This window comes from Erigeron canadensis, chromosome 3 (assembly GCF_010389155.1).
Source record: "Erigeron canadensis isolate Cc75 chromosome 3, C_canadensis_v1, whole genome shotgun sequence".
In the NCBI taxonomy this organism is placed as follows: Eukaryota; Viridiplantae; Streptophyta; class Magnoliopsida; order Asterales; family Asteraceae; genus Erigeron; species Erigeron canadensis.
Window position 1 is genome coordinate 41,227,349 of NC_057763.1, and position 13,107 is coordinate 41,240,455.

A 13,107-nucleotide genomic window follows, 5' to 3' on the forward strand; every position below is an offset into this window, starting at 1 on the left:
ATTACTAGGATAGTTTTATTTTTAACAACTTTGATATGCTGGTAATTTAATAACGAGGTTCTTTTAAACTTTTGCTTATCTGACTTTTGCCACGAAATTTTCATTCTCTTTACTTTTTATCACAAAATCTTTTAACCTTTTACTTTTTGTTATATAACTTTAATTTCTTTTACTTTTGGCACGAGATTTTTGTTTTAGTTACTAACTTTCATTCTTCTACCTTTTGTCACAAAAATTTCATTCTCTTTATTTTTTATCACGAAAGTTTTGTTTTATTTGGTTATTAGACTTTCGTTTTCCTAACTTCTCCCACGAAAGTTTCATTTTCTTACATTTTATCAAATAAACTTTTTACTTTTGGCACAAAATTTTAGTTTTATTTACTTTTTAAACTTTTGTTTATCTAACTTTTGTCACGAATTTTCATTTTCTTTACTTTTTATTACAAAAACTTTTAACCTTTTACTTTTTGTCACATAACTTTAATTTCTTTTACTTTTGGCATAAGATTTTTACTTGCTTACTCTATACCACATAACTCTCGATTTTTTTTTAAACTTTTCTCATGATAGTTTCATTTTTCTTACTTTTCACTGCATAACTTTTAGATTTTTTCCCTTTGTCAACAAAGTTTCGTTTTCTTAACTTTTTACCATATAACTTTAAATTTTCAACTTCGGTCACCAAAACTTAGCGGAAAAAAATCCCGCGGCAACGCGCGGGGTATTTTTCTAGTTGTTTCTAAAATATAACTTTTTTTAAAAGTCGATAAAGAAACATTATTCTGCAGATTTTTTTCTTTTTCAAAAATGTTAACAAGGCCGGTTTATGAAATTTGAAGACACAAAAATGCCATATACAAAATTGGTCCCTTACACATCAATACATCATCAATATTTATATCTAAAAAGGATGCGAGTTATATACTACAAAATTACACTTACCAATTTAAACTTCCCAGAACGGTACACGCATGATGCAGCGATGGTGGCGTGCGACGGTAGCGGTAGCGGCAGTGGTGGAGGTGGTGGCGATGTAATGGCGGCGGCGGCGCAGGTAATGTAAGTTAGTGATGTAATGTAATTTTGATGAATTGTTGAATGTTGAAAGTTAATAATAATATTTGTTTTATAAATAAAATTAAACTTAATATTTAATCCCGCTAAAAGGGTGTTTGGGGTTGAGTTATAAAATGGATTTTTAGATAATTGCGTTTAAAAATCGTAAATGATTGGTTTTTAGTGTTTGGCAAAAATAATTTAAAAATTAATTATTAGCGTTTGGGAAGTCACAAAACGTAATTTTGGATTCTCCCCCTACACAAAAACGCAATTATCCAATGACTCTTTCCGACCGTATTCTTCATTCCAATTCTCTTGTATATACACCTTATATTACCCCTATTATTATATACATACATACTTACATAGTATGCCGTCATCATAAAAAATTAAGTCTATTCTTTTTGTTTGATTTGGTTTTTGTTATGATTATTATTTTAAGTGATAGCATTGAGGTATTCGAGTAAACTATCACATGTAATAATGGTTTTTACTTTTCTTTATTAAACATCCAAAGCTTTTAAGATTTACAGTAATTTATTGATATTTTAGATTTTATGTACTTTTTTGTCATTTTAATTGTTTACTACGTAAAATGTATATATTTGCCAAACACTAAGTGAGTTAATTATCTGATTATTATGATATTAAACAACATAATCAAATTCAAACATTATCTATTATCTTTTGGCAGCACGTGTTGTTACAGTTAATTATCTAATTCTGATTATTCAAAACACATCATCTATTTTCAAAATTAATCCAGCAGAGTAAGAATAAGAAACAATGGGCCTGAGCCTATTCCTTCGTCATAGATATTATCTAGGTTGGGCTTAAAACTATAGTGAATTAAATGATTCAACAAGTATGTATAATGTATATGTATATATTAGATGAAACTTTGGCGTCCTTGAGTATTATCTAAATGGTTGAAATACCATCCCTTTATCCATGAGGTCTTGAGTTTAAGTTTTGGGAAGGACATAAGGAAGTCCCTTTATGAGGGATTGGCTTGGGTATACCCATGTTCAAGTCTGAGGGGACAGGGTTTACCCCTATTGATCGTCGTGCCTTCGAGCATATTAATATGGGGTTTTCCCCCATCGCCTATTTGATAAAGGCATTTCTACTTCGAGGGAGCTCTCTAGCACGGACTCGGTTAAGACAACGTATGCTAAACCTTCCGCTGTTGAATCGCGACACGAAGTTTTCAGTGAAATTCACCTTTAAAAAAAAAAAATGAAACTTTGGCTTTAAGGTGTGGATGTGCCCAATTAAGCAGCTTGCACAGAGCTTCTCCTTTGCCGGCCCTACATCATGTCAACACTTGTCCTCTTGTACTGCTCGTTGTCGCATAAAATTTTTTTAAAAGCCAAAAAAAGTAGTTGATCGTAAATGCATACATTTGTCTAATCAAAAGTTAAAATGAATCCCATGTGGACTTATCAAGGTCACATGTAAATTTAAGATGAGTTATATTTCTCTTTCATCACATCATTTCAATTCGATCCCAACAATATAAATATATACGTTTCTAATTAGTTATAACACAAAATCAATCAAGAGGCGTTTGAACCCCGAGTGATCAGATTATCTGAACATTTGGTGCACCTTACAGCACGCGCCTTCCTTTCTCTCAATTTCTTGGTATATTCTTTCTTGATTATTCTTTCTTTCATTTCCTTGGTATAAAGTTGGGAAAAAGTTACTCGTATAATAAATAATTGCATTGCGTTACAGAAAGATGACAACACTATCCTTCTAGCTACTTTCACATACTCTCACTAATCATGCTTTGAGAAAATATATATATTTAAAGTAAATAGTAATGTTGATATAATATTGAATGTTGAAAGTTCTCGATATCGTTGGCTCGTTGCTTCACTTAATTATTATCTCATGTGTTCCTTAGATAAAGTGATAAAAAGCACGCCTCTACTATACTTTAAAAGAAACTCGATCTAAAGGTTGAAAAAGACATAACAACTCCCCATTATTAATTCATGTGATAACGTTTAGGATAACATGAAACTAACATTGACTTTGATATATAATAATGTTTCAACTTTTATGTATACATATATATTGTATTGATCACTATTTATATAGTCATTCATTCTCATAAATTTCTTTTGAGCCAAAAAACAGAACCAAAAATGGAGAAAGGAAGCGTTTGTGTAACCGGAGGAACAGGGTTTTTAGCGTCATGGTTGATCAAGAGGTTGCTTGAACAAGGATATTCTGTCAATACTACCGTCAGATCTAGTACGTAATTTAATTATATCGATCATTTTATGTACATCGAGCATCAATTAATATTTTTCGAATGTGTGCTTTTCACGTTATAGTCATATGACTGATTGTATATATATGGAAAAAAGAACATGTTACTTGGCCTTTTGGTAGTTATTATGGGTTCTATTTTTCTATTGAAATGTTCAAATTTTAATACTGCTCGTAACGCGTTAAAATCCAAATATTTAATGTGACTATAGGCACAAAGAATATGAGCTACCTCACTGACCTACCGGGAGCATCCAAGAGGCTCAAGATATTTGAGGCGGATCTAAGCAAACCGGATACCTTTAAGGCACCAATTCAAGGATGCATCGGTGTCTTTCATGTCGCTCACCCAATTGATTTTGTGGGCAAGGAACCCGAAGAAGTGATAACCGAAAGAGCGATCAATGGTGGTTTGGGCATTTTACAAGCATGCCTTGACTCAAAGACGGTCAAGAAAGTCGTGTACACGTCTAGTGCATCTGCAGTTGTGTTTAACGGGAAGAAGTACAATGAGGTCTTAGATGAGGAATCTTGGAGTGATGTTGATTTTATTCGTACTCATTTTAAAGATTTTGGGGGTGCCCCTTATTTCATTTCCAAGACATTGACCGAGAAAGCATTGCTAAAATTTGCCGAGGACAAAGGATTGGATTTTGTGAGTGTTATTCCTACATATATTCATGGCCCATTTGTTGGGCCCAATTGCCCTGGTTCTGTTCATGTCTCAATGGCCATGATCTTTGGTACGTATATATATTCAAAATGATTGCAACAATATTCGTATTCTTCAATTACTTAAAAATAACATTTGTTTAAATTTGAAAAGGAGAAGATTAGCTTGACTTTTTTTTAAATACAATTATAATGTGACATAATATGATTAGATTGAATTAATTTTCAGGTGACACTAGTGTGTATAACATGCTTATGAAAACGGATTTTGTGCATGTTGATGATGTGGCAAGGGCACACATTCATCTTCTTGAGTACCAAAAGAATGCGAAAGGAAGGTACATTTGTTCAAAGGTTGTGGTCACAATCCAAGAATTGTATAACTTATTATCAGTTAGATATCCAGAATATAAAATCCCAAATATCGAGTAAGTTCTAACATATCATTCTGAAATTATATTATATTTTTGATAAAACATTAATACCACGTTAATATTAACTACATATATATCATGTTGTTTTTAAATTAAAGCTTTCTAAAGGATGTCGAAGAAATGAAGTTTCCCGGGGTGTCGTCAGAAAAACTGTTGAGCACTGGATTCCGATTTAAGCATGGGCTTGAAAAAATGTTCGATGATGCAATTGCTTGTTGTAAACAAAAAAATCTACTATAAATTATCATTTATTATTGTTAAAGGTTGTACCAGATGTATCTCACTCAAGTGCATGTCTCTAATAATAAACGTTGGGTCATAAATAAATGAAGATCATGTTTGTTTTCACACATTTGAAGATTTGCAAGTTTTATGCAACTAAGTTTTATAATTTAAACTTGAGATAGATTTTGGCAAGCCACTGATTTACACTTTTATCAACTATTAAAATCAAACCTACACTACAATATGTGGTGGTAAATATCGACTTTTCGATCAAAATTTATAATGAACTTCAAGCTAGGTTGATGACCGTCGGCATTAATTGATTAAAAACTTGTTTACATATATATATTTTTTTAAACATTGTATGAGACATGAGGGAAACCTCACCGTATAATGGTGAATCTTTGCACATATCCTAGACAACGAGATGTTGACCATAAGCCGTTACAAGTATTCGGAAGAAAAAACTCCAAGACTTGTCATCCCTAAGAATCAAACTCAAGACTTTGAATAAAACCTAGGATACCTATGACCAGTTAGACTAGTCATCATTGACGTTTACATATATTGTACTCTATTTGTTATTTATCGGTTAAATATTCATTTAATGAAATTTGTTTTTTCTTAAATAATCAAAAGTTACATTCAATGTTTATTAATTCAATTTGATAATTATATTTTTAGATGAGATGGTGATGGGTAAAATAATATTTTTGTGTTACCAATAAATTAAATCTACGATATTGTTCATATGATAATTTATAAAAGAAATAGAAGTGTGTCTATGTAATACACACAAACCGAATATTATTTCAGTTTCTATTGTATAAATACATACCGTTAAAAGGATAAAAGTAATATCAATTGAGGTCTATGATAGCTTGATGTATTATGCTATGAAATTTATTTTCTTACATATATTTCATGTTTTGTTGAGTTTTTAATCTACAGTAATATATATTAAAATTTTATTATTAGCTGATTTGAATTTGTTGTGATTAATTGATTATTTTATGATAAATTTAATGAAAATTTAAATATTAGCTTTTAACAATAATTAAAAAAAAGTTTAAAAGTAAGAGTAAATTAGAATTTCGTTTTAAAAAATTAAAAAATAAAAAAATACTTAAAAAAAGTTTAAAAGTGACATTCATGTCAACACTTGTGACTTGTCCATCTACATGAATGACTTGTCAAGTTATTTTGTTTGTTGTCAAACATGAAGCTACATTCCACTTGGACTCGTACAGGAGTCACATGTAAAAGTTTACTAGTTTACATTTAGAAGACGTCACCACCAACTCATCATTCCAACTTTAGACACAAATTCGGTGGTTATTGATTAGCACACCATTACAAATTTAGAATGTGGGAAAGTCCTTTTAAAACAAAAGCTTAATTGTAATTAAGTCGATGAAATTGTGTTGTCTCAAACTTAAATCTTATGTTTGGATTAAAAATCCGATTTATTTTAGTTTTACTTTTTCGGATAAGGTGACGTCTCTACTTCATAAATACGACGTCTAAAATAGTATTAAAGATAATGCTACTCGACATCAATAATTCATGTGAGATAATCGATTGTTTGGGATCACATGAAACTAGAACTGACATATCGTGTCCGACATGACACGACACGACACAAACACAATAAGACATGAACCTTTTAAGGCCAAATACGAAAACGACACGATAAATAATCGTGTAAACTTTTTCAAACACGAACACGACACGATATCTAACAAGTTACACGATAAAAAATCTGGTAAGAAACCTATTAAGGAACCTGCTACATCATCAACATACACAGAATCCGTTTGCAATAACGATGTTCAACATACTCAACTCAACTCTTGAAATCAATACAAACATCCTAAATATAAACCAACAAACCTATTAAGGAACCTAATAAGGAACTGCTAAGAAACCTCTTGAAGACACGATAAGAAACCTGGTAAGAGACATGTTAACAAGTCTTAGCAGGTCTTATCGTGTCTTAACATGTTTGTTAGCATGTATCATTTAGTACATATATATTATAAGTCCTAACAGAAACTTTTGTGTACCTATTAAGACACGATTTTTATTCATGTCTAACACACGGTTTTTATTCATGTTTTAACAGGTTCGTATTAGTTAAGAGACATAACATTTTAAGATCAAACACGAAACTTGTTAAGACCAAGTCGTGTCGTGCTAACATGTTTGTGCGGAAATTGCCAACTCTACATGAAACGTACAAAAAGCATAAAATTTCAAGTTGAACGTCATTGTATTCACCAACTATTACTCATTGTCTCATTCCAACTACAAATTGCTTTGAATTTAAGCCCTAAATTGGAACTAAATCGACCAAGGCATGGAGAAAGGAAGCGTTTGTGTAACCAGTGACACCATGATGCTAAATACCCGAAACCTGTTAAGATCAAACACGAAACCTGTTAAGACCAAGTCGTGTCGTGCTAACATTTTTGTGCTGGAAATTGCCAACTCTACATAAAACGTACAAAAAGCATAAAATTTCAAGTTGAACGTCATTGTATTCACCAACTATTACTCATTGTCTCATTCCAACTACAAATTGCTTTGAATTTAAGCCCCAAATTGGAACCAAATCTACCAAGGCATGGAGAAAGGAAGCATTTGTGTAACCGGTGGCACTGGGTATTTAGCATCATGGTTGATCAAGAGCTTGCTTTAACACGGATATTTTGTGAACACAACTATCCGATCTACTACAGGTTTTATTCTTAGTCTTTTGAAATGGCTAAACGTTGTACTTTCTGCTTTTATTTCTATTTCTAAACGACTCCAAATATTCTAGATACGATTATGACAGGCCTGAACCTTAAACTTTTTGTCAAAAACATAAGCCTCTACCAAGTTCGTTGTTTATTACGGAGTAGTCGTTTATATTAGTTTTTTCTTTCTTTCAACTTGTTAGTAGTTTTGTGTATAAAAAATTAATCCATTTTGCTAATTGGTATTTTTAATGTAAAATGAATTACTCAGTAATTGTTAATAGTTTTTTTTAACAAAATGAATAATGAGAGAAAGACAGAATAAAACTTAGTTCCTAGTATTTTGGTCCAAAGTCTAAAGATATACTCGTATATGATAAGGAAAGATGTGATGAGCTACCTCACTGACTTCCCGGGAGCATCCAAGAGACTCGAGATATTTGAAGCGGATCTAAGCAAACCGGATACCTTTAAACCACCCTTTGAAGGATGCATTGGCGTCTTTCATGTCGCTCACCCAATTGATTTCGTGGGCAAGGAACCAGAAGAAGTGATAACTGAAAGAGCGATCAATGGTGGTTTGGGTATTTTACAAGCATGCCTTGACTCAAAGACGGTCAAGAAAGTCGTGTACACGTCTAGTGCATCTGCAGTTGTGTTTAACGGGAAGAAGTACAATGAGGTCTTAGATGAGGAATCTTGGAGTGATGTGTTGGAACCACGTTAGTGTGACCGTCACTGATCGTTTATCATTCCTGATATGACAATTGACGATAATAAAATCCCTATGTCTAAGTAAATATATGATGGGCTTATTTACTCTTAGAGACGTAGTATACGGTTTCCCATTAGGTGATTATAACTAAAAGGACCAATGGTACACACATTAAACACTAGAAGGGTTGAATGTGTAATTACTCTCATTATAAATAGAGGGTAATTAACCCTAAGTTAAGGTTAATCCATACACATACAATACCGTAATTTTTGTGTGTTTTCCTCTCTCTAATTCGTGCATAACATCACAACCGAATTACTCATCTCATCATCACTTAATCACTTTGTTTTGGGAACCCGAAATCAATGGCAAACATGTTTAATGCCTTTACAGGTTCCACATAATCATCTGGTGAGTATTTTCCCTTGAATCAAACCATGTTTATTCCAATATGATGTTGATTTTATTCTTACTCATTTTAAAGATTTTGGGGGTGCCCCTTATTTCATTTCCAAGACATTGACCGAGAAAGCATTGCTAAAATTTGCCGAGGAGAAAGGATTAGATTTTGTGAGTGTTATTCCTACATATATTCATGGTCCATTTGTTGGTCCTCGTTGCCCCGGTTCTGTGCATGTCTCCATGGCCATGATCTTTGGTGCGCTTTTACTTTTATAATCTTCAACTTCTTTTTTTAAAGGAAAATTTACATTACTTCTTCTATTTTTTTAAGTACCCCAAATATAATTTCTAGGTGCCACTAGTATGTACAAGATGCTTATGAAAATGGACTTTGTACATGTTGATGACGTGGCGAGGGAACACATTCATCTTCTTGAGTACCCAAATGCAAAAGGAAGATACATTTGCTCCAAGGTTGGAGTCACAATTGAGGACTTGTACAAATTTTTATCCGCAAGATATCCAAAATATAAAATTCCAAATTTTGAGTAAGTTTTCATTAATCTTTTTGAAATTATATTAGTTAAATGAAATAAATACTCGATTATTATTGAGTATTGACCATATATAATGTTTCTAAAGTATTGTGAAGGATGTGGATAAAATGAAGTTTCCTGGCGTGTCCTCAGAAAAATTGTTGAACACTGGGTTTAAGTTCAAGTATGGACTTGAAGAGATGTTTGATGATGCAATTGATTGTCGTAAGCGAAACAATATATTGTAGAAGACTACATTCTCAATTATGTAAGAAAAAGCTTCGAATGCAGTATATATATACATGTAACATCTATAATAATAACTCTTTATATACATGGGCGTAACATATTTATGTCTCGTTAAGTTGTTTGTTTTTCAAACAAATAGATTTTTTTTTCCGAACATTCAGTCGGTATGCGACATCAGGGAAATCTCACTGTATAATGGTGAAGCCTTGCACGTACCCTAGACAACGAAATGTTGACCATGAGCCGTAACATGGAAAAAACCCCAAGACTTGTCATCCCTAGGGATCGAACTAAAGACCTTAGATAAAACCTGGGATGCCTCTAATCGTGTGAAACTTAACGCGAAAAAACCCTATAAAAATACATTTATATGTATAAAAAGTTAACACAATGGTATAATAAATACTTAAAAGCTATTAAAAAAATGACAGCATAATAAATAAATTAAAAATAAAAAAATTAACTGGTTGTTTTTTTTCATAAATCAACCATAGTGTAAATATAATTTCAAAGACTAAGATTTGACAGTGGTTTTCCATTCATCTGACAAGTGTTTTTTAGCTTTATGTAGTATCACAAATGATTACATTTTTAAAGATTACAACATACGCTTTTTTCAAGTGAATTGAAAGATAAAACGGTTGGTCCAATGCATGGAGGTAGTTAACTACATATATAATAAAAAGTTATAAGGATTCACGATATCCACAAAATAATTGGAAACACAAATATTAGCGAAGTTATTGATTTCCCTAACGCCTGCTTCGCTAAAGAGGGACTCGAATGTAACAATTTTTGGGTTGTACTTATACATCTGCTTCCAAAGTAAGCCAATTTTAACTCAGATGTTTCAAGATTCCTTAAATGCATCGATTTCATCCATCCCATCAAACACAACTTGATATGCCATGATATTGTATATAGTGATATGGAAGCAAATATGTAATTTTTATTATGCTAATGTGTAGTTAATGTATAATATTCATGCACATCACGATTTTAACTGTTTGTCACAATACTTCCTATGAGCTTATTCAAATGATTCACTATAAACAATAACGACCCTATTTTCAACCTTAATCATATATCATCAAGTGTATACCCATACTTCATAACATAAGGTTAATTTAAACCATAATCCAATACAATATTATTTGTTATTGATTATTTGTAAGAAAAACCAATACGAAAAGTAAACTATAATGGAAGATGGATCATAATATTACCTGACACAAACTAAGCAACTGGAAATATAAATGCTAACACTTATTAAAAAATCAAATATTAAAAAAGTTATAAGATGGATCGACATATCTTTTTGAAACAATCATTATTTGTTAACAAATCAAGAAAACATTTTTTTTAAAATAATATTAATCTGTAAAAAGATTTATAAGAAAATCAAATATGAAATCAAAATAAAATTAAAAGAAAGATAGATGATAATGTGAATCAAAAAGGGTATCCAAAAAGTTAGACATATTAAAGGATATTGATGTGTAAAATCGAGTTTAAAATTTGTAAACAAGAACTACCTAATTACCGACTACTGCACATTTGCGGGCAGTGGACCCGTCCATATATAGTATAGCTAAAAGGCAAGTCCAAGATCGAACACAAAGACTGATCTAGAGGAAGCGAGTTTAATGTAGTTTTGTAAAAGCTTTGGATTTTAAAGACTCCGATCATATTGAATTTTTAAATAGTTAGTTGAATTAAAAAGGTTAACAATTCCGAAGAATTTAATTGAAAGAGAATTTGTATTATCAATAAGAATTAAAAGTCATCTACTTCGACTCCATGACACTAAAATTTAGGTTGCACTTAATTGAAGAGCCAATTCAAATATGTTGATTTTATAACGAGGTTAGACAAAGAACTCACTGGTTGGCCACCTAGCTTATTACCCTATCTGAACCCATTAACCAATTGCTCAATTTCTAAGATCCGGTTATCACCTTCCCTATTAAAACCCACTAAATTGACTAATTTGATTTGTTATTGTAAACAGTCTTGTCTACCGATTTACCAAACCGTTAACGCTTTGCACTCTAATACTCTATTAACTACCGTTGTTTATCAACTTGTTACCACAAGTCAACACCTATTGATTGTACCCAACCAACTAGAACAATGTACTACTAAACTTAGATACCTCTAAATCATTCATACATTATTAACAAAACAGTAGATAAGTGAACAAGAACTCAAAACATTAAGATCTCGACAAAACGTTTAACTATCAACTTGAATTTATAAATTTATCCAACCATTATTCATTAATTATATCACTTCATCTAATAGATGATAAAAACACTTAGATAGACATATCAGGATAAATAAAACTAACAATAATTAAATAGATAAAATCCATAATAAAAATTGTATAGTAATATAGTCTCACAAATAAATAAATAACTAATAATAATAATAATAAAAGAGTTAAAAAAGAAAAAAAAGTTCGAACAATCGTTGGCTTGTGGCTGTTATTTTGAATTCGAATAACAAGAAAACTAAATTGGAACCTTATTTGCAGCTGCTACTTCGAACCAATCCCAAACCCATTGCCAATCAATTCTCGTACTCTTTTTGGCGGCTACAAACCTCACGCCCCCTTACTAACCGACCAATTTTTCCAACCTTTTGTTTTAGAAGCCCACAAGATCATAACTCTGTTCTAATAATTCACATTACCTTAATTAATTGGAAGTATATTGACTTTGAATTGTGGCTCATTCACTGCCAACTGACGACATCACCACTTCTTCTTTTTGAATATATGACACCAACATCTAAAGTAGTAAAAATCATACTTGCTCTTTTATTGGTCACGTAAGATTGCTACTGCCATAAAGATGATGGTATTTTATTTTTCAACTTCATATAGCATCTTTAATCCAAGATGGATTCTTTATCTTTACAACTTCAATCTTCCTTTCTCTATAAATAATCATCATTTAGCTCACTATCGTTATATCTCATCTTATAGACCTATAGTTCAAATAATTCACATTTAAGTATAAAAGTCTATAAAAATGATAATAATACAAACTTAAAATAAATAAAAGAAAGGATATCACGTAAAATAAATATGTGTAAATTAGGCGATATCAGGTATCCAAAAAGAGTTAGACATATTAATTTTGATATGATCAGTAGGAATATTAATTAGTAGTATGTATTGTTGGAACATTTTATCCAAAATTGAAGGACTAAAAGAATATTTGATTAAAGGTTGAGTCAATGATGATGTCATCATCCTGATCTAAGGGTGGAGAAATAAGAAATAAATTTAATAAAAGGGTTTAGATTGCTCCATTTCTAAATTAAGGTTTCTGTTTTAGTATTTATTAAAGATGATTTGAATATCAATATATTTATTTAGCCTTTTGTCTAAATTAGTCTTGACAAAGAAACCATATATAATGATAAATATACCACAATGTACAAACATTACCAACATGTTGTATAAATATATGGGTTGTGATTATTTGAAAACTAAAATTTTTCTGACAATTAGTTTGAAATCACAGTGTGTTTGATTAGTTTTCTGGTTTTTACGCTATCAAAAATACACTGTGATTTGAAACTTAACACAATGTGTTAAAAAATACATTGTGATTATAATGTGTTTTGGTCAATTTTCTAATTTTCACAAAAATTTAGTTTTCCACTATGACTTTCTATACTGGCCCATACATGAAGGGATAGCAAGTCACAATCTTGTAACATAAAACCTGTAAGTCCTCAAGCTTTAGCCCATGAGCTTCCAAATAGCATCATCAG

At 31.3% G+C, this 13,107-nt stretch overlaps 1 protein-coding gene and 1 pseudogene across 2 annotated transcripts; both read left to right on the forward strand.

Moving 5' to 3' along the window:
• The first annotated feature begins 2,607 nt into the window (after positions 1–2,607).
• Positions 2,608–4,798, forward strand: LOC122593397 (vestitone reductase-like). Of its 2 annotated transcripts, XM_043765800.1 has the most exons (5): positions 2,608–2,708; positions 3,210–3,326; positions 3,557–4,087; positions 4,246–4,444; positions 4,549–4,798. In XM_043765800.1, the coding sequence occupies exons 2-5, from the start codon at positions 3,218–3,220 to the stop codon at positions 4,688–4,690; spliced, it is 981 nt and encodes a 326-aa protein (XP_043621735.1). In that variant the 5' UTR covers positions 2,608–2,708; positions 3,210–3,217; the 3' UTR covers positions 4,691–4,798. The 2 variants fall into 2 exon arrangements, with proteins under 2 accessions (XP_043621735.1, XP_043621734.1); XM_043765799.1 differs by lacking the exon at positions 2,608–2,708 and having other exon boundaries at positions 3,093–3,326.
• A 2,503-nt stretch (positions 4,799–7,301) lies between these two features.
• LOC122594618 lies at positions 7,302–9,320 on the forward strand (annotated as a pseudogene).
• Positions 9,321–13,107: the final 3,787 nt, after the last annotated feature.